The sequence below is a fragment of the Varroa jacobsoni genome, unplaced genomic scaffold (genome assembly GCF_002532875.2).
Source record: "Varroa jacobsoni isolate VJ856 unplaced genomic scaffold, vjacob_1.0 scaffold_1092, whole genome shotgun sequence".
NCBI lineage: Eukaryota > Metazoa > Arthropoda > Arachnida > Mesostigmata > Varroidae > Varroa > Varroa jacobsoni.
The window spans coordinates 331,558-354,066 of NW_019213994.1; the positions used below are offsets into that span (position 1 = coordinate 331,558).

The 22,509-nt window shown below is 39.0% G+C and overlaps 2 protein-coding genes and 1 long non-coding RNA gene across 5 annotated transcripts in view; 1 reads left to right on the plus strand and 2 right to left on the minus strand.

Annotated features, from left to right (window-relative positions):
• Nucleotides 1–14: 14 nt before the first annotated feature.
• On the plus strand, nucleotides 15–4,860 carry LOC111266502 (pre-rRNA 2'-O-ribose RNA methyltransferase FTSJ3). The gene is made up of 9 exons (XM_022844034.2): nucleotides 15–142; nucleotides 465–651; nucleotides 1,099–1,285; nucleotides 1,551–1,714; nucleotides 1,873–2,075; nucleotides 2,238–3,277; nucleotides 3,580–3,788; nucleotides 3,979–4,209; nucleotides 4,577–4,860. Exons 2-9 carry the CDS (start codon nucleotides 472–474, stop codon nucleotides 4,763–4,765), a joined length of 2,403 nt encoding a protein of 800 aa, XP_022699769.1. The 5' UTR covers nucleotides 15–142; nucleotides 465–471; the 3' UTR covers nucleotides 4,766–4,860.
• Nucleotides 4,861–9,087: 4,227 nt separating this feature from the next.
• Nucleotides 9,088–10,983, minus strand: LOC111266508 (uncharacterized). Its single transcript, XR_002684130.2, has 2 exons — nucleotides 10,373–10,983; nucleotides 9,088–9,470 (listed from the first exon to the last, which is right to left on the minus strand). It is a non-coding gene; the product is annotated as an uncharacterized LOC111266508 (long non-coding RNA).
• A 2,277-nt stretch (nucleotides 10,984–13,260) lies between these two features.
• The window catches only part of LOC111266505 (irregular chiasm C-roughest protein), a 32,685-nt gene continuing 23,436 nt past the window's right edge, over nucleotides 13,261–22,509 (minus strand). Inside the window, exons 10-11 of one of the 3 annotated variants that reach the window (XM_022844042.2) lie at nucleotides 20,753–20,995; nucleotides 13,261–15,945 (exon numbers count right to left, since the gene is read on the minus strand). In XM_022844042.2, coding sequence (XP_022699777.1) covers nucleotides 15,867–15,945; nucleotides 20,753–20,995 — 322 coding nt within the window. In that variant the 3' untranslated portion in view covers nucleotides 13,261–15,866. Of the gene's footprint in view, nucleotides 15,946–20,752; nucleotides 20,999–22,509 lie in introns of all 3 variants that reach the window. The other 2 variants (XM_022844041.2, XM_086970933.1) reach the window with 2 other exon arrangements.

Here is a 22,509-nt window from a genome sequence, read left to right on the forward strand (position 1 = left end):
CTATTGGCGACACCTAATTAGATCTAAAAGTTTGTGTTTCAAGTAGCAAAAACATAATAGATGCATGCTTGCCTACTACATGTGAACTACTGTAGGGTAAAAAAATTACCTTGCATCTGGTGATTCGTCGCGGAATTTAAAGGTAAGTGATTATGATCTATTTGTGTAAATTTTATAAGAACAAATTTGAATCGATTTATCGAAGTTATACACGTCAGGTGAAACAAATATGATAGAGTCTGTCTTTGACAAAGTAGGCCACAAATGTGAGTACCAATTACGTGTCTCAGGTTTGTGTAAAGTTACCTAGGAAATAATTGAGTTTTATGCACGCAACATTCTAAATATTTTTACAATCACCTTATCTTTAATACTCAACGGCTGTCAACTTAATGCCCTAGCCAGCACGATACATTATATCGATCTTATTCTACATGTATTTTTTATGACTATCATGATTGCAGTAACAAAATGGGACAGAAGGGCAAGACGGGAAAGCAGCGGCGGGATAAGTTTTACCATCTCGCCAAAGAAACTGGCTACCGCAGTCGCGCCTCATTTAAGCTAATTCAACTGAACAGGAAGTTTGAGTTTCTTCAGAGATCACGGGTCCTTATCGATCTGTGCGCTGCTCCAGGGGGATGGTTACAGGCAGGTTATTTGAAAAACGATAATTCACCATCCTACTTACTAATTTCCTATTTTCTAATTTTTAAGCTTTCAGCTGTTTCAGCAATAATACTTTTTTTCTGTTTATAGATGATAATCTGCTTATAGATTAAACAGTACGTCAGCATGTTATTCATAACCTCGAAGGTTTATATAACTAAGTTATTGACGCTGGACTGTGTAGTACCTTAGCATTTCGTACTAGTGGGAAATATATTAATTACTTGTAATAGCTATGTTTTTTATCTTAAATGCCATTATCAAGGTTCCATACTACTAGGCTAAAAAGTAGAAGAGAAACTTATTTTCACTCTAGGCATAAGTCTAGCACAAACTTCTACGATTGTTAACCTTGGTAATAGTTTAGTCCGTCATCAAGGCCAAACAAATCTGTAATTAGAACGTGTGAATGCATTACTTTATTTACAGGTGGCACAAAAGTATATGCCTGCCTCGTCACTGATTATTGGTGTCGATGTGGTGCCAATTAAGCCAATCCCAAATGTGGTAGGTCTCACCCACGACATTACTACACAAGATTGCCGTAAGGCACTTAAAGGCGAGCTGAAAACATGGAAGGCTGACGTTGTGCTGAACGATGGTGCTCCTAATGTCGGTAGGTGTTTTGTAAAAAGTCGTTGATAGCCATTGAAAAGATGTTAAGTACTGTGGGCCGTTAAGATTACCCTAAAATTTAAGGTAAAGCGAGTGATTAAAGATTTTGTCTGAATTTTTGGTCGATAAAAATGTAACAGAAGCAAACATTCCGTTCCTAATGACTTTTTCCCGCTTGAACTGTTCAGCAAATTTGACTGGAAAATTGTTGATCTTACTGTTCATACAATCTGTAGCATTGTATAACTATTTATTTATTCTTTTAGGTAAAAATTGGCTGCACGATGCCTACTCGCAAATCTGTCTCTCTTTACACGCCCTTAGACTCGCTTCAGAATTCCTTGTCAAAGGTGGATGGTTTGTCACTAAGGTGTTCAGATCAAAAGATTATAATGCCTTCATGTGGGTCCTCAAAAAACTCTTTAGAAAGGTACGTTTAGTAAAATTTAAAAAATTGGATATGCAGTATTTATTTCGTAAATTTCCTTCAAGTGTGCTCATTAGTTGGAAAACTATTAAAGGTAAGAAAAGATATTGGGTTTGGTGTACTGTAAATAAATATTGAATTATATCATGGGTTTTCGGTAGGTGTCGGCCACAAAACCTCGCGCTTCTCGCCATGAGTCGGCTGAAATTTTTATCGTCTGTCAAGGGTATGTAGCGCCTGATAAGCTCGACGATAGATTCTTTAATGCAAAGTATCTATTTGAAGAACTAGACATTTCGCAGGAGACTGCCACCAAAAATGTTCTTGAGAGAGCGGCCAGCCTTAAGAAACCGAAGGCTGAAGGGTGAGTTAACCACTGCACTTTTTATTAGTATGATTATCGAGATACTATGCGTATGAAACAGACTTGTATTAACCTCGTAACTTTTGTCTTGTGATCGTTCTTGGTGACCTTCAATATGCAAAAGATTAGTTTCTAACAAATTATCGTCATTACATGCTTCAGATATAAGGATGGCGCGAGGATGCACGAATCTATATCGTGCGTAGAATTCATTAAATCGGACAGATTTATGGAATTACTGGGAGAAGTTCACGAGATCGTCCTTGATAATGATCATGTCATCAATCACCCTTCAACTTCTGAGGAAATCAAGTTGTGTTGCAAGGATATCAAAGTTCTTGGGAAGAGCGAGCTTCGCAGTCTCATACTATGGAGGAAAAAATTACACGAGCAATTTAAAAAGGAGGACGGAGAGGATAATGTGGAGGAACTTGACATGAAGGAAAATGATGACAGTGATGACGATGAAGAAACAAAATTGTTTAGACACGTCCAGCAAATGAACGCTGCAGCTATGCAAGAACTAAAACGAGTTAAACGTAAAAAGCTCAAACAGCTCAGGAAAACGAGGGATGCCCTCAACCTGAAGATGATAATTAAAGGTGACGAAGGCATTGTCCAGGAAGACAAGGATGTCTTCCAGCTTAAGAAACTCGAGTCCATGAAGCAAGCTATGGTGGACGGTCATGATTTGTCCAACGATGAGCTCGAAGAAGTTGGAGATACTGGTGTGGCGATTAGCCGCAAAAGTGCGAAAGTGACTGAAAGTAGAGACAGTGATGTCGATGATGACGACCATGACGAGGAAATGGAATGGAATGAGAACGAAGATGGCGAAGCTGTCGATCCAGATAAAATTGTCAATGAACTCGGGACAGGTCGTGTTCGTAAAGTAGAGAAGGCTTCTTCATGGTTCAGCAGGACAACTCTTGTTGGCCAAACAACTGTTTACGACGACCTCTGTGAGGATGTTCCTAGCCTGAAAAACGTACGCTCCGAAGTTAATCAAGATCTTAAAAGGAGACGCGAATATGGGAAGAAGGCTGCTAAACGAAAGAAAGGGGACCCTGAACTGAATTCGTCCGATGACGAATACGAAGATACCGTTGAAAACGAGCATGATCAGTATATCGATCAGATTGAACAGGAGCTGGACGAAATTCGAAAAGAGAAAGAGGCGCGAAAACCGCAAATAAAAAAAGGTATGGATAGGTCGTTTCTCTGTTCAGTTTTCTAACTATTTAGTTGTTATTTTTAGTCTTCTTCCTAAAAATAACGTGAAAACCATAACCAAATTCAGTGCAACGTACGTATGTTACGTAGCTGTGTTGTGGTTATCCTACCCTCTAGAAAGATTCGGTTAAATGCAAATGATGTAAGTTCTCATTAGATGAGACTTCTGTTGTATTTTTTCTGTTGTATTTGAAATCGAATAATCTGTATGTACTCTGACGTCGAAATACTTTTTGCAACCTAAATCTATGTGCCTAACAATTATTTGCAGCTTTGGGAATTATAACAGAGATGCAAGAAAAGGAAAAAGAGGGCATCCCTATGCTGGATGCTTATGGTCGTGCGCTCGGTGAACGGCTCATCCGAAGCGCAAAAAGTCGACGTGACATTTTTAATGAAGGCTTTCACAGGTACATGTTTGACGATCGTGAAAACCTTCCGTCGTGGTTTGTCGAGGACGAAAAAAAGCACTGCCTCAAGGTATGAACCTAGCGTGAACACATATATCCCATCCACCTCGGTTAAATGTGGAAATTCGCCTCCAGATGAAATCGAATCTATTTTTCTAGCAATGGGATAAAATTTCAAACAGGAGTTTATCAAATTTTTGCAATTAATATCCTACGACATTTGAGAATAACTGTTTAGAGTCGCATTTCGAATTCATCAGCTACCTGAGGTCAGCTCGGAAAGTCTACGCCGTAATAAAGAAGAACTGAAGGAAGTTAATGTAAAGACAATCAAGAGAGTGGTCGAAGCGAAGAGTCGTAAGAAGCGCCGTTTTATGAAAAGGATGGAAAAAGCGCGTAAAAAGGCCGAAGAGCTCTGCGGCAACCTGGACATGAGCGAAACAGAGAAGGCACAGAATCTAAAACAGATCTATTCCAAAGCTCTCAAAAAGGTAATGTAAATTGTACGACAGCAGTTCTTGATACTGTTAGCACGATGTGTTTGTATCCAAACAGACTGAAAATCATACCTACAATATAAAGATCTTCGTCGCTTTGTGGGCCATATAAACATAGAGAGTCATGTTCTACACGCTTTGTGTGTTCAGAGATGACACATCAGTAATCAAATCAACAATTATTTGATATCATGATGGATTGACGTTAATTATAACATCGTAAAAAATATATAGAGGGGACATTTGATCCCAGTATAATATTATTTTTTCGGTTAATTTTACTGAGGCAACATTTGTCCATATGTTGCATTATAAGCAGGCGAAGTCTAACAAATCACCTGTTGCTTATCCCTGCTTACAGGAAAAGAAAGAGGTGAAATACATCGTTTCTAAAAAGTTTCAAGGTCAGACTCGAGTTCCGAAGTTTAAGGGTAACGTTAAATTAAAGGTGGTAGATCCGCGGATGAAGAAAGATCTTCGAGCGGCTAAAAGTAAGGAAAAGACCAAAAGCCGGGGCCGTAAAGGAAAAGCTGGCGGAAAGCGTCATTAAGCTCTTGGTATTCATACTAGTGACAGCTCTTTTTACACGGATATGGTAAGCTTAATGTGTTAATAAATATGATCTATGTATTGTTTGCCAAAGGAGACGTCGTGTATTTATTGCCTGCTGAAAAATCGCGAAATGTGACCTGACTGTGACTGAGGTCAACTTTTGTATTGGTCACTCAGAGCGCAACAGCAGCTCTTTAATGCAGATATTTTTACAAATGCTTCTCAGCCAAAGCCATCAACTCGATAGTCATACGTTATGAATAGGACATTTCATACGGTTTTAAGAGCAAATGTTGACGAAGTTCATTGCAAGGTTTGATTTGTGTGCTTTTGGAATATCTGCATTTGGATAGGTAACGAATTCATGCAGCTATATTCCATTTATCGAATTGAAATATATGCATTTGTGACTGTACACAACGTGTCATATAGGTATATGGATATTCTCCTATTATCTAGTAAAGGGCTGTTTCCGTTATGCTGATTGTTCCTGCTACAATTAATCGTATTTTTTGTTGGATTTTTTTGTACGGGTTTAAATATTATATAAAATATTTTTATTACTAAACAAAATCAGCTTCTTTCAACGTTGTCTCCACTACAACTATTCGGTAGTCCACTACGACACTCTCTGAATGTGGAATATAGTCGAGGGATACAAGTTTGTAGCTGTTGTGATATTCCTATATGCGGTATTGCTCTACACTAAAGACATCCTTAGGTAGCGGGCTAGAAGGTGATACCCGAATTACCACAGCCAGCTAGTTGTTTAAACCTGATCATAGTAGCAGTGAGTTTATAGCTTAAAGAAATAGTTAACCACTTCTTGAGTTGGTGATTTTATTAGAGGCCTCTACAAGCCAGAATAGGAGCATAATGAACGTGGTCTTTTTGGCAGTAACGGTGATGGCTCGTCATTTCAGTGAGCTCATTTGGTGTGCTTTCAACGTCACTGTCTTTTCTTTGTTCAAACGCGTATGACTCTGTTCTCAAAAACAGTTTCACAAATACCTCTTGAACGACGCTACTGTTTCTGTAGTCAGCATGATAAAACTCTGAAAATTTACGGAGCTATATTGGAGATCAACCTAGATCTCTATAATTAGATGACAATTAGATGAGCATAATTCATCGTTAGTTTCATTTTTAGGTGCTTTATAATTAAAAAATTAGAATTTTATTTTCACCATTATGAGTCTTATGTCTTTACAATGTTTATACTTTCTAGTTTGGAAACCTTTTATGAAAGGATGCACAGGTTTTATTAATTGAACGTTGATATAGATAGAGCCACTTTTCACGTTTATTTATGAGCTGCACTCTAAAGCAGGCCGCAACATGCTTTTTAAGCTGCTTCCCATTCGAAAAAGCGATTTTCTTAGCAATTAAATTATACGCTGATAAGAGGAGTCAATGAGCTCCATCATGCAAAAATTCATACCAGATGATTTGTATAACAATCGAAACACAGAACAGCTGTTAATACAACTGCTATCTGAGCAACTCACATATTGTAAATGTAGTAATAATCTAGGTTTCATAAATATTATTCTAAATCTAATTAAAAACAAGTCAATGCATATTATTGGTGTATACAATAAAGGTCAAATCATGATTATGGGTACACGGTTACACAGAAATAGTTGGTTGTATTTTAATGCTACATAAGCCAGCACTGGTTATAATTATTAACACTCAATTTTGTCAACAATTATATGGACATTAATGTCACAAATATATTATAAATATTCTGGGCATTTGCACCAGGCAGAAAACATGTTTTGCACCTTTGAGGCCTGAAAATGAGGCTCGAAGCTGCGACAGAACTCGAGGCTATTTTTTAAAGTATAATCTTCATGTGTAATCTCCGTCTGAGTAAATTCAAGTCTGTGTACGTTACTTCAACCCATATCTAAAGCAATGCGATCAATTCCAAACAACTCGTAGAGAGCAAGTGCGGTTAATGGACTTTCAAAAAAAAAGTCCATTAACCGCACTTATGTGGCAGAACCGTGAAACTGAAACGCAGCAGCACCTGGACCGCACCTGTTTCTAGTCGCCCAAACAACTAGTTTTCATTCAGCCAGCTCATGGGTTGCAAACATTTACATCAGTTAATATGTAAAGGTAAATTATTTCTACATTTGATTGCCTCAGCAATGTGGCGTAGAAGTCTATACAAGCGCGTTAGAAGTTAGTGCTACACAAAGCACTGAACACATGAAGGGCTGAATTAAAGTGTACAAACCGCAAAAAAATTAGCAGCTACTGAACTTGGCTTAGATTGAACGCAAGTCTTATGTGTGCTAAATTTAATTTAACTTGGGTCAGCGTGTTTTGTCGAAAGTTTTCACATATTTCAGCAAATTGTTAATTAACTCCAAGTCAATAAAGAATCCGGGACCTCGTTTGATGGACTATTTGTAATTGAATTGATGAAATCTTCATTTTGTTTTATCTGATTATTCGCTTTCCTGCGTCTACGACCTTATGGAGCCGTATAACGTCTCGACCACTGTATAAAATATTAACATTTAAACAGCATGCGCTCGTACGTGATAATCTTCATTAAGTAACCAAAACCAGCATGATAAAGAAAATAAACGGCATCCAATCAAAGAAATAGAATCTCGTTAAGTCATGGCGCTATTTAGTGCTAGTCGCCGATAGTAGCATTTTATTAATGAACCGCATGGTGAGGGCTTTGTCCAATCGTGTGCTATGCTGAAGGAAGGCATGAAAGAAAAGCCTATCTGAATATATTGCATCAGGGCAAAGTAATCAGATTAACCTTGGCCAGGCTTAAGTGTGTCGATGAAACAAACGGATCTGTTTCTGTTGGGGGAAGATCGGATGTATGAAGAAGCCGATATCATCCTTTTGCCGCGGTTCTGTTTAGTCCGTGAGAACTAAGCCTTCATATTATTATGATATTGTTTTGTATAGTTTGTTCTATCGTTCTATCGAACGAGTACAGGTGATGATACTAACATTTATCTATTATATGAAACAGAGGGGTCCAATACTTTTGCTTGTCGCTCGCTGTTGTCGTTAGAAACTGTCTGAAGAATCTTCATCCTGCACACTCTACTGGTAATAGAAACGGCAATTACTTTGTGCGATGAGACGTTAGATGACCATAAAAGGTAACGAAAGTGAGCTCATTCCATTAAAGACGATTCACCGCGCTTTCAATTTGTGTTCAGTTTAGAGTCGATCTGTGGACGTTATTTAGTGTAGGAATCAGTATCGAGGCTACTGTACAACAATTGAAGAGCCCGACCACGCCAGTGATCCTGTATTCTCCTCCGCAACTGTCCTATGCATCTTCGTCCAGAAAGCAGTTCAAATGAATAATAACACCTTCTACTGCTGTTCGCGGCGGTTTGAATCAATAGACTGGTTCATTCCTTTGGAAATAAAACGGCTTCTTGAAACTTAATTTTTATATAACCTTTTCATAAATATATGTTTGTTCTTTGATTTTTATCCTATAGCGGCAAAATTATTAGATGTGCATGTAAACGCATTTCTACACCATGGCAAATGTCCAAAATTGTCACAGTGTAACTTACCATATTGATGATATTGGTATGATGCCATGGGACGTCTTAAACGGTTACTCCAACCTACCATCAAACTTGGGACAGTAATGCTTCTAACTCTGACCTCATTATAAACATGTGGAATTTGTTGATTACCTGAATTAAGAAATTAACATCGTAAACTGTTATGCAGGCAGTAAGGCGTTTGAAGACATTTTACCGACCTTTTTACTAATGCAGGGTCCCTAAAAGCGTTTAGAGGTTTAAGTACCATCAATGTAAACTGACCCTTGGAATCGTCGCCGTCCATAGGAAGTTTTTCATTTTTTAAGCCATTCAAGTACACCTCGACGATAGTTACAACCTATTATTTGAAACTGGTTTCTCTTTGAACAAGTATATATATAAGTGTGCTGGGTATGTAAGTAGTTATCTAACACCCCGCTTTTCTAGGTTATCGCTTGCCGATTGGCAAGTGTTGTGCCGAAGTTGGATAAGTCGGGCACAAAGAACAGCATTTTCGCCACCTTCTCCGTTTCCCATGGATTCCAATGTCAAAAAAATGCAGGAGCAGTAGAGCCTCGACTTACCATGGGAATTTTATTGCTAAGAGATGTAAGGTTATCTTTTTACAATAATGGGTTGAGGCAATCTTTAAAAAATTTAAAAAGTTTGGTTTTAATCTCAATGAAGGACGAACAACAATACTCTGAAGAAACAGGTTTCTGATTTGAAACATTTGATTATCAGCAGACTAAACATTGGGCAAAGTAAGTAATAAAGGAAAGCGAACTTTATTGTTGTACCAAACTAAATTTTGGACACCTAATATATACAGCTTAATATATTATTTTCACATTGGTATTGCGTTACTCGCTCAAGTACACATTTGTACTTAAAACGTGTAATAAGGTTGATAGTAAGCCAAGTTGAGGAGTCCTTTAGCGATACTTCAGCGATACCGTTTATTGGCAACGGAGACATGGAAATATATGATTTCATACAATATTGGGAAGCCCTTACCGACTAATATCATAAAACGATAAATTGAAAATCCTTAATTATAGGTAACATCGAGTTTTTTCCTTTTTATTACAATTAGACCATTACTATCTTTATTTTTATCTTTGTCAGATTGTGCATAGATAATATGAGCACCTGAAAATAGAAATAATACGATTAAAAATTATATTCAAAAAATCACAACCAATTTATACGTAGTTGCATAGTGTCCGATAAAAACTATTTATTTCATTTAAACAACTTTCGTTAACAATATTTTTTTTAAAAAAATCACTTTTTTCCCCTATTTCTTATGACACCACAAGGGCTCGTGTTAAATTTAGCTATATAGCAAATCTACATTTCACGATACTGGTAAGAATATATAACCCGCAAACACAAAAAGATATTTTAGCTAAGCATGGTTGTATAATACATTATGTGTAATGCCTAACGTTGGTACATTAGTTGGTAAAACATTCAAAAATAAGTACAATGGTCTGTTAAAATTATGTGCATAAAATTACACGAGAGAGGGTAATGAGATGAGTGCAAGCAGGCAATGAAAACAGCACAATGGAAGCACATACAACCGGATCATAGAAGTGGTACAGGAAGACAATTGCAATGCACCCATGTTGCTTCTAAACCGACCAGATTCGAACTCACTTTAGGCTGGATTAATACAATGTTTTACTATAGCGTTGAACAATGTCCGGTGTGTGTGTGTGTGTGAAAAAAGTTGAGTCTAAACGTGAGACGGTGTTTTCGTGACCAGCAAAAATTTGCTAATCTGGACGTGCTATATTACCACACAGACCAAATAAATACAGCTATTACCATTATCAATTAAATAAGCGAAAATTTTAAGAAAACCTTGATAATTATCGTTTGTTTGCACCTCCTACGAGCTAAGTAGACGCCGTACGTAGATACTGGGAAAGAAACCTGGCAGTGATTTAGAATAGTATCCATATAGAATGCCGAGTACTACTCAAAAAATAAAACATTCACGATGCAATGAAAAGTTGCGGTGGAGGAAAAATTGCGGTACATACAAGTGGTTGCCGTTCATTCCTATTATGTTCGTAAATCACCGATGCAAATAAGGGCGTTCGTAATATATCCGAACACGATCCGAACAAGGAGCGATTGCTGACTTATCTGATTTTTTCACAATACGTCCCATGTTTAGAACAGAAATATGTTGATACTTCCCCGTGCGCATGTTTGACGTGAAGGCTAGAACTGCAAAGCATGCCTTATCGTCATTTCTATTCCGCGCACTCTCACAGTTCGCTTAGAAGCGATTTGACCTGAAAGACAATTGCTCTCTGCTTGGTTAAATGACAAGAAGATGTATCCAGGGCCGCAGATGAAAACCATTATATTAAACAAATTTTGCACTTATGCGATTATGTTACGAGTATTGACTCTTTAGGTCGCTTAAAGCGCCCAGTTGTACGAAATTTGTTTCCCTCCCACTAAACCTGTGCAACTCCATAGTATACTGCATCTGCTAACTCATTGATTTTATAGTAAAAGCAGTTTAGTTATTTAAATAAAAAAGATTTACTGTTGTATCATGAAGAGAAAATGGCGGCATTTCGAATAGACGTCAGGTGAACACCAGAATTACACTGCAATATAATTTAATTCCAGACAGGTATCATCGGTATTGCAAATAGCTTGCAATATAAAATAACTTAATATTACATCTTTTTCTAGAATTTTCATCTTGAAAAATGCTTTAGAGCTTGTTTCAGATATTATATCCCCTGCTTTACTAAAAGGCCAATAATCTACATTACAGTTGCAATAAATTTATATCTGTTATTGCGATCCCTGTGTTTTTGCAACATCTCTGTACTCGTCTCTTCAGCTACAGTCACAATGCTATGACAAACGTGAAAACGGCCAATAAGCCAAACTGTGGAGGAAGGAAGCGTAAGCTCACTATTGAAAAGGTGGCTTGTGACTAAAAACACTACTTTTTTTAGGGAAATCGAATCGGGAGAGGTTGTTTCTTGTCCAAACTTGCATCTATAGGCATCTAGAGTATGCTGGTTTGAATATGTACATTTCCAAAAGATATTAATCTATCTGGCCTTGATCCGTTGATACCTTCATTTTTCGCTATTTCTACGCCTAGGCGAACTTCTTTGTAAACCAAAAGTCTAGCAATCTTAAATTCTATGCCTTCACTACCAGCTGCCTTTCTCAAATATGTAGACCTGGCCTCTTCGACGTAATGTCTATAAGGCTGACGTCAGGTACATTACCAGGAGTGTTATTTGCCGCATTATAATACGGTAGAAGATCACCTAGGGACCTAGGGAAAAATGCGCAATATGTAAGCAAATGGACCTTCAGCAAAGACCTCATGTCTAGATGAATATAGTTGTCGATCGGTGTACAGCTTTCATACAAGGCCGTACCCATCCCCGCAGAGCAGTTTTGTGTTCATTAGCAAGGGCTTAGGGAATCGTTTTTTGCAAACCGATAGGTGCTCCTTAATGCTCTAGACGTTCTGGGTCAATCAGTCCGAACCCTGTGCACCTCTCTGCCACGGCAACGCATGCTTCTTTCTGCTTCTGTGGACTGGTATTAGCTACTATGACTTAACATACATTGACGTTGAAAGATAGATGACTTTTATCTGGGCATCGACATGTTTCTGCCTTATACTTGATCCAGCGACAGCAATCACATCTGCCGGCTCTCCTGGGGTCGTATTCTTCAAGCATTATTTCTGTAGAGTTCTTTTGGGCGACGATTAAGCTAAAATATTAAGGCTAAAAAAAAAACTCGTCTTGAAGGGCCACCCTGGTACAAGTCATTAATAGTAAAAAGCACTAGGCCCCAAAAATTGCCAAAAAAACGATGTCACGACAAACAACGCTGAATTTGTTTCTAGACTCAAATTCCACCAACACCCAGAGTACCCTTTTACGGGTGTAAAGGTTTTTCTGCACCGATGCGATTATTGAGCCGTATATTTTTCAACATCCTGACATTTGCACAGAATATATATAAACATAAAGAAAGGAGAGCAGCATTTAACGATTCTTTTATAGACTTAAGCAGTTTCTGTAGAAGTTTTTTTGTTGAATTCGATAATGCAGACGGTAGAATCTATCAAGTTCTGAACCTAACGGGTACGTTTTCGTTAACAGTAGAAGGACATTCTCCGGCGTCGCCGTGTTGCCAACGCTGTTTTAACCACAAAGGGCAAACAACCATTTTTCTAGGCTAATTTTTGACTCGCGGAACATGTATGTTGGTCTCCTTTCATCCAAGAGTTAGCTTTACCCATCATACTATAGAGGCTAAATTTATGTTTTGATCTGCGTGTAAGACTTATCAGATGGAAATATCGTATAGAACTTGCGTATGGTGTCGAACGATATGTTTTAGTGTGTAGTCAGATGTCTAGTGCTTAACCAGCTGTTCTAGCTAGTCAAAGTACTACGTATATTACCACACGTGAAATTTTTCAGATCTGTTATTTTGCCCTATGCTGAAACTAATAGCAGAATTAAGTGGGATCGATTCTACATACGTAGTTTTAGCTAGATAAACCTGGTTTACAATATAACGGGGTAATAACTCTTTTCCGGCCTACAATATATACAAAGAGATTTCGATAAATATATTATTGTCAGGTGCATTGCAAGTCCACAACTAGGAAAAAAGTAGACTTCTAGTCTAGACAAATAAAACAAATAACTGTTTAAAGGCCACTCTATTTTTCCTAACCGTAGATTTACGTTTCATTCAATTGTCGGTCTGTTCTATGAGGATAACACCGTCTACCACTTCAGTTTGGACCATCAAATACGAAAACGTTTTTGTTCAAAACATTTGACATATGCTATTCATGCAAAGTACTTGACAACTTGCTTAAACTCAATATAACATAGAAACATGCATGATGGATTAAAAGCACGCATATATGTTTTTCATTTCTTTTTTTTTTTTTACTGTAAAAGCGACTGGAGTTTTATTTTCAACTTAAAATATGTACAGTATTTTTTCGTGTCTGTTTATCGATTTCCCATTATGAATCAAAGTAGCTCTTCATGTTAGCATCAGGTCAGTCTCCTCTCATACTTCGTTCACTCTTCGTCTAGTTGCGTTGTTTGTGGCGTTTAAATTACTCATCCGGAGTCAACTTCTCCATCCATTGCGTTTTATTTAGTTTCGTATTTACACGTATATTACAAAAACATCATATTATTTTTATGATAATTTCAATTAGATGGATGGTATGGCGTGGTTGCACGAAGCGGAGGCGGGGTCGGAGAAAATATACAAAAACCTCCATCGTGAAGTACCTCTTCTCTGGTTAAGAATAGTTATTGACGTAAGAAGTTTGAGACTTAAGCATTTTGTGGGACGATGAAAATCCACCGAAATTAGAGATATAAACTTGTATTGGTAATATACTCTACTTCGATGAGAGGTGATACAATCACATATTTACCCACAAGTTTAAAATGCAATCTATTAAATTTGGTTCGCTGAATTTGTAATCGTGTTGGTGTTACATTGCAATAACTTACATATTATAGCACCTTTCAGCTAAGTTTGCTTTGATCGCTAAATTAAAGTAATCAATTTAAGCTATTCAGTCATTCATGAAAAATTGTAATTCAAAAAAATCTCGCCGTTCTTACCACATTTTATATGTGTACAAACAATACTCGGATAGGCAGGTGAGCAATGCACTTTCGGCCGAATCGGTCTTTGATGTTAATGTTCGTTAAAATAGAAACATAAACCACCGGGAAGTGCTATATCAATTTTGACAAATTATTCTGGTCTCTTAACATGTAGTAATATTTATAATAGTCATCATCATTAACATTACGCCAACGGTCGCATTTGTCAGTTTAGGTGTTCCACTGGTCCGCGCCATTCGGTTTTCTTTATCGTCCGGTTCCACACATTTTGGCCTTCGTTCCATCTTTGTTTATCTAAATATCGATCGCGTTTTGCTCTTCGCCGAACTTGCACACATCCGTTCGAACAACTTTCCCTCAGTCTTTCTCGTATGAGCGTTATCTCTATATCTCTCGTCTTTTCAATTGATACGAAATTGCACTCTTAAAATCACAGACTTCACACAAAATTGCTGTTTTATGTTCCTCCGACCAATAGATACTCATGGGATAACGCACCCTCACGTGTGTTTTTCATCTTTTCTCCGCTACGTGTAAGCCCGCACATCTGGCATGGTTATCTTCGCGCTGTTGATCGCCTGTTTAGTGCCTCCTTTACCTTGCCGTTTCATGTTTGTGTTTGTCACTCCTGAGCCCAAACTTTGTCATAGCACTAGATGACCACAAGTGTCGACCCAGCATTAGCTTCGTCAAGCACTATGCTGTCTTCGGTCATCTTTATTTTTATTTCCTTTAATGATGCTGATAGTTTCGAAGACCCGCCGTTACGTACGAGTCTTCTCGCTCGCTATAATTCGATTTCGTTTGATTTCCCAAACCCAGTAGCCACTAACATCCATACAAGCTTCAATTTCTAGCTTCCATTCCTCGCGCAACCACAAATGATGTACAATTACTCAAAACTTGCTCTGCCGGTGTTGCTTTCCCTGCTGCTACTGCCGCCCAACCGTTATGTTACTTCCCATCGAAACACTGTACGTGTCCTCAAACAGTGGCTTATCACTACGTAGATTACCTGCTTACTCTTTTTTCTATCGACTGCTAATTTATTGCACTTCTTTATAAAAGGGATTGACAAGAAATGCGACTGCTGACACAGCAGAAGCAAGAGCAAAAGAGGGAAACTCAGATAATTATTTTTCTATCCGCCGAGATTCCGTTAGTTGAACAACAAATGCAACGAAAAAATCACACACTACGCATGTGACGAAGCGTGATACTTTACGACAGGCGAAAAGGCAACCGCATAAAAGACTGAAGGCCAACCGTAAGTTAAACGTAATACAGACAATTGAGTCGGCCGGATATAAATACAGTTATTACCCAATGACTGGCAACACGGTTATGGGCGGGTATAATAACGGGTGCTTGTTGGAAAAGTGTAATGTAGTCGTAGGTGAACGAACGAACATTCAATAACCCAAGAATCCATCTGAAGGCGTCAAACCGCTTTTTGCAATGACGCATCAGCTATATAAGGTTAGCGTACCAGCAGCATGATTCGAAGCATGAGCTCGGCAGCTCGGTCTGTCTTTTATCAATCTTCCACATCGAGAAAATCCCACTTGACGTCGAACATCTAACCCACACATTGCTAGCAACATGGAGGACCTGACCATCTTTGACGTGAATGTTCCCTTACGCACTCACATCTTTTTTTTTCAGCAAAGGAGGTGTGTATGAGAAAACATTCTTTATCGTATGACCGCTCACTCATAGTTTCTCGTCGATTATTTCCTTCATTTTATGTCTAACCTCTGGCGAGTGCTCCCGCCTAAAAGAGACAACCATAACGAATGGTGTCCGGGGTGTTCGATCGGGGGACGTTTATGCAACGTAACTATCCCGCTCAGAGGACAATGTACTATCATACATGCGTAGCGAGTTGCGCAGACTTGAACTGGGATCCTACGCTGCCGCGGCCTCCGGCCGTTGCTGTTATATACCTGCAACAACAAAAATATGACTACTGGTTAGTCAAGAAGTATACGCTGCGAAGGGACAAAGATGCTCTGAAAACGATAGAGCAATTAATATCATGGTTGGTTCAATAGAGGTTCCGAAGTATACTAATATTTGTGAACGGATGCGGCAGAATGCTAACCCATTTTCAAAGACCAGCTGGTCCAATCTACTGAGATGAGTTCATTCTACTCAAATATGCAATCAGCTATACTCATATTGATTCAATGCAAATACATTTGGTATGAACGTATGTCTGGGAGTTGTTCCGTCAAAACTAACATTGAAGTCGTTGTTATCCTTCGAGAAGGATGCCTATATGTCATTATCGTTCTTGCTAACTAGGTAACAGAGACTACGCTGGCAAAACATGTACCTAAGTGCACCTTATCTAATTGTGCAAATTATCTAACACAATCGTTAATTGAATAGTAAACTACTAGATAAACGGCAGATAGCTTTATTCACTGTCACTCTATGTTTTGCTAACGTAATTTTTTTCATATAATGTCCCAGCTATACCGATATTACTTGTCAAATTAACGGGGAGCTCCCAGCTCCCGTTATCTCCCATTGAGAAATTTTTCATCTTAATATATATATAAATCTCGGCGTTACCTTCACCATTTGAACATGCCTTGTTATGCTAACTCAAATGTTAAGATTATTTTATTGCAACATTCGAGTAATAGCGCAAGATACAGTGTAAACTCTAAAGAAACGTTACATATTTTTATGGTACAATATGTATTTGTCGGAAGGATCATTTCATGGAACTCTGTTAGCGGTTCCATATAAGCACAAGTTATGAGAAGTCGCAGAAGCTCGACTTGGACTAAACGATTTAACGCTCTCGCTGTGAATGATACTCAAACCGTCCTCCACATTTAAATTATAGTTTGTTCAGTTCCTCAACGATTTATGAAACTTCGAACTGGATAGCCTGTCGACGGCCTAGTAGGATGGCCAATGAACCAACCTGGAATGCACCACATTTCGACCTAATTTGCTACAGGAAATCGGAACGCGGAACAAGTAGCTGCCTCGCTAAGGCAGTCAAGTGCACCGGAATTTACCGGGAAACGTTGGGAAACGGTGTACAGGTGATGCAAGATGATGGCAAAGTAGGTTTTGTAATCTGCAAAATGATGTTTTGCAATACCGATAGAGTCGAGACGGCACTCTTGGTCCTTTTCCCCATCTTCACCTTCATTTCTGCTTTTTGGCTCGACATGCTCCACAGAGTAATAAATAACCAGATGTTTTCGCTTTTTCCTTAGCGCGCTCTTCCTCTCTCACTCTATGTGAAGTTGGGCAAGTTGGTTTGCTTTTCCGCAGTCCTCCATCGCCGTGCGGCTTAGGCTTTAGTTGACTTTGAAAAGATAAATCCGTTTAGATCCCCGTACTTTTAATCTGCTTTTTGCATGCGGGGCGAAATTTCAACAAGAGCTATTGTAGTGCTATCACATTCTACTGTCAGCCTAAATTACTTAGTGGTCCTTAGCATTTAACGTCTGATAACCTTGTTGAAGGCATAAATATAGATTCATAATAGTATAACATCGTGCGAAATATAATTTGGTCGTTTTTTTTTAGCGTTTGGAGCTTTTGACAGCTATCTATCCATCCAGTGTACTAACCCTAAAACTTACGGTTAGTTAGTTGGATATAACTAAATTGTCTGGACATACGATACGCGTGCATGACAAAATTTAACATGCAGAATGGAAAAAAGGTAATGATCATATCAACAACAAAGGATTGCTAGGCTTCGAGCATTATTGATGCAGAAAATTATCTTACTTTATGAGTTCCCGTAAGCACAATCTAGTTAGAAGACAAAAAGTAAAACGATTCTAATCGGCACAGCAGTGCTCCTCTTACAAAGACTGCCCGATACAGAGCTGCACGATTGTGATTAAGCTTCAGCAAAGCATAATTGTACGCCATTTTGGAATAATATTTACGCGTAGCAAATTTAATTTGCTTTTCTGCCCCTAAATTCCCATCGCTACCGCCTACTCGCGTCCCACCCGCGCGCGATGTCACTTCAAATTTTGCCAATACTTTGTAACATTGTGTGGCAAGTATTAGCTTATTCAGTTAATGGTATAGTAACTATTTTGCCGACTTCCCTTACCTACATTAATTTTTACACTAAAGGCTTGGAGACCTGCTGGGGATGTTAGTATGATCTACCACCGAGACAAGCACCACGCTCATGTTTTCAAGGACCAAGCGAATCAATCAGACTACTCTAATATGTGCAGCATTTCAAATTTACTTCATTCCCTGGCTACCAGTGATTCAAAAATAAGGACAATTCTTGTTCCTTGGTGCTTTCGAGCATATTCACGAATTGTTCGAGCACGATTGCTACATAAGTAGCACTCCCAGTGTGCAGTTTCAGAAATGTTGGCCTGATTTCCTTTTACTTATAGTGATAACACATTGTTATACACATTCAACACATGCTTGATCGTACTTTTTTAATTTTAATCACAAATGTTATGTAGTAACTGTCGATGGCAGTGCTTGAAGCAGCGACCTTTTTTTTGTTAGTTAGATGGTTAAATCTTTTGTTAGTAAACAAAAGATTTAACCATCCAAACCACCACTACAAATTACTAATATAATACTTTTACTACTAGCGAAAAAATCACATTAGATTGCGAGTCGAAACATGTTTCGACCCGTACATGGTAACACTTGTCGAAATTGCCTAACCCATAACGGCGATAGGAAATTTTTCGAGACGTGGACGATACCCCTCTTATCTCGAAGCGAATAAACCCAAGGGCCCAGTCGCTCCTTATAATATATGTTTCGCTATCGGTATAAGTGGAGGAACGGATATATGTTCAAGCTACTCCACCTAGTAGCTAACAAGAGTTAGATTAGTGCCGCTAGTTTTTCATTGGTAACTCTGTGGAATGAAGCAAACTACAATATGGCCATGACCAACGTCCTTTCTTTCCACAATGGTCTATTTTCCCTTTAGACATTTTTCTTTCTTTCTTCAGACAACGTTATTTCTCTAGCTATAGCGGATACCACATTGGCCTTCCTTCTTACTAAGCTTCTTGCTCTTCAGTGAGAGACCCGTCGAAGGCAGAAGTCGCCAAGTCAGTTTTGAACGCTCCAGGAGACATGGCTTAGAAGTATTCTTGTCTCCTCCATTAGTGCTGCCGAAAGTGCTACATCAAAGGTATTTTATAATATTATAATAATAACAAAATAATTTTTTTTCTAATAATAATCATGTGTAATAACATTTGCTACAACGTCTGTTTGCAGAGCTGTTTCTCTAGCACGTATCATCTATAGAAGATTAGCAATCATCAATTTGTCTGTAACGTATGCGACACCTCGACCACTCAAAGCGGTTAGTTTAGAAATGATGCATTGGTATTTTCACATTTTACAATATGTCTAATTAATAAAATAAATTTTCTCATCATTGGACTAGGAAGATTAGTTAGTACTTGCTTCTTAATAACAGTTCGGCCATTATGCATATCTATAGAGACATCCGCCAAATGAACACGTGTGTAGATTTTGAATGATAACTGTCATCGACGGATTCAATTTTCGTGACGGATCGTACTACTCAGTAGAGCAAAATATTTATTACTCTTCACATTACAATAGATCATAGTAGGTCGACCTTAGCAGGGAATCCTTTGTCTCTTTATATTACGTCGTTGGCGATTTCTCGTTTGAAAGGACCGGCCATAGCTTCTAGGCGGTGTAGGTTGGCACTTGGTTGGTGACATTTTCAGTGTACAGTTCTCCCACAACCACAGATGGTAAAGCTATCAACGCTATGTCGTGAAATTCTACCGCTGAAATAAAAGTGGAAGGCCCCTGTCCGTGACGGCTTGCATGCGCAGCACATGCGCTAAAACGCTGAGAAAAACCACTTGCTTACCAACGAACTGTTTCCAAGGGACCACGAAAAGGAGAAATTAATGAGTTTTTACCATGTATTTTGTATGACTCGCTTAATCAGTATCTTTTATATGCAACATAAAAGCGAATTCTCAATTTTGGAGTGTTTTGACAATGATACGATGGATCAAGCAAACCACATTTTGGATGATCTTGGAACTTCAGGAAGGCTCGCATACCAAACGGCGGTACACTAACGCTTGGAAAATACGTAAACGCTCGACGTTTTCCGCTAACGAAAGATCAGAATCAATCTAAAACCCGAACACGTTCTAATATTGATTCATGTATCAATTTGAAAGGAAAAAAATTACTCAGAAATAGCCTGCAAAGCTACCAGCTGGCCCTTTTTGGTTTTACGTATTAAATGACATTGTCAGAGCCGTATGCCTGCCTGCCTGCCTGCCTGCCTATTCTGCATGGTTGCATGATATCTAAGTAAGTCTTACAATCGCGGCTCTGAACGTGAAGAGTCTTTCTCCAGTTGCTGCTGGCTGCAGTTGTCTATCGCCATGTTGATTCTTACGTACATTCTTGCGTGCCTTAAATATAAGTGCAGTTTGTGAAACCCGCGACCGGCGTACTCACTTAGCGGCTAAAGTGGTAGCTGACCTTGAAATAAAAGTTACGTGAACCGGTCTTTTCTTTCTCTAATTTTCGATTCGCTGTTATTAATGTTCGTATCTTTTTTCACGTGCCTGCGCAGCTATATGTCATATGGTCTCTGCGGATTTCTCTCTGGGCTTGGGTACTGCTGCCTTTATCTCAAATATACTAGCTGTTGTACTTAAGTGTTATTATTAGTGTGCGTGTGTTTTGTCCCGGTTGTCGCAGCTGTACCTTCTTTGTGCGACTGGACTTAGCGAAGGATTGGATTGCTGCCCCTCAGCCTGTTGTAGTTGCTGCAGTTGTTGAGAGGGAGGTGGATGCTGCTGTTGGCTACCCTTTCCAACACGGTTGTACGGCAGAGTCGATGAGATGTACGCTGTGGCTGGCGTCGCTGGGTTGCCTGCATGGGCGGTGGCCATTCGCAACTGACTGCACGGCCGCGGCAGACTCCCGCACTCGCTCAACGATAGAGACCTGCTAGCATGTACGATGAATGTACAGTGGTGGCGATGATAGTTTCGTGGACGTTTCGGCATTTTTTCGCCAGTAGCAGAGCACGACAACCGTATCCAAGAAGGCGATCGATGATGGAGACGGAAAACGCATAAAATCCAAGTAGACAGAAAAATTCCGCGGACAAATGTGGATCAGGAAGCAGGGGCAAGTCAGCCAGGCCGGAGGCCGACCGTGTAACCGTCCCATCAACCACCGCCAACGAGCCAGGCAGAGTAGGGACATAATCGTTGACGTGACACATCCGCACGCGGACATGCACAAACGTACGGAAACACAGAGACACACACGCAAAAGTACGACAGAACGAGGTTAGAAAAAATAGCACACAGCATATGAATGGCGATGCGTTGACACTTGCCATACAAACACAGTTCCTGATATCTATTCAACCGTATTTATTGTTATTATTGTATATCTTGGTGCACAATGTTCCTGACTAATTATGTAGGCGCGTAAGGTTTTCCCTTTTTCAGTTTGGTATTAATCCCGTCTTCCTACGTAATAGCAATATAGTCTATTTTATCGCGCCCCATCAATGGTTTCCTGTATTTGCAATTTCAAGCCTTTATTATACGCGCGCATTCTGCAACATAATTATGTCAGCTTCAGAAGGCTAGAGAGGAATCTACTAGAGAGGTGGGTCATCGTTCTTTCGGCAAACGTAGTACGGTGACGACAATACAGTGGTGATCTATCAAAGGATATATACGTAGACGAACGGCAATGTAAACACAGTTATTTACGTGTTTTTACTTTATAACAGCTGGCATGGTCCATCGTATAAGTATGATATCCTCAATTGTGACATTACTGTTGTGCTTGGTCTAGGTGGTATATATATATGGCAAGTTTACGGCCAAATCTCTATTTAGAGTAACATGGATGGCTGAGAAGACGTGGCTACAAACGTAATACACATGAAAATGTATTACCCAGGGAGTTTTTAGGAGAGGAACAAAAGGTGAACCTGATTAGAAAGTTTTCAACAAGAGCTAAATGAAAGGCATGACATGATCTTCAACATATGCCAAACATTCGGCGTACACCCGTGACATTGATTTTTGGAACAGATACTTCCTCACATGTTTAAATTTATTCACCGGGAGCAAACGCAGCCCAATCTCAATAGAAAAAAAAAACCAAATGATATAACACAAGGTTCCTCGAATTAAAGAGAAGTGTTACAATCTGGTAAATCGCGCGAAAATTCACCCGACTGGCAGGTAGTGTGCCAGGTAAAAGCGTTACTTATGACCATATGCGTTTAGGACTTTCGGTTCACCTGACTACGATACACCCGTCTTTTGAACTCTTCGTTTTATATGAAGATGTATATAAATGTGATCGCCTCTTCGCGCTTCCGACGGACACCAACGCTAAAAACGAGCAAATAAATATCATTATATGAGGTGCTCCAGTAAGACACCTACTAGCAAACTCGGAAAGCGGTTTCGTGTTAAGCTATACTTGTT

Bases quoted from the DNA above. Each gene is read 5' to 3' on its own strand.
- LOC111266502 (XM_022844034.2), top strand. From the start codon at position 472: ATGGGACAGAAGGGCAAGACGGGAAAGCAGCGGCGGGATAAGTTTTAC. The intron at 652-1,098 runs GCAGGTTATTTG...CTTTATTTACAG, and splicing joins CTCCAGGGGGATGGTTACAG to GTGGCACAAAAGTATATGCC. The intron at 4,210-4,576 runs GTAATGTAAATT...CCCTGCTTACAG, and splicing joins ATTCCAAAGCTCTCAAAAAG to GAAAAGAAAGAGGTGAAATA.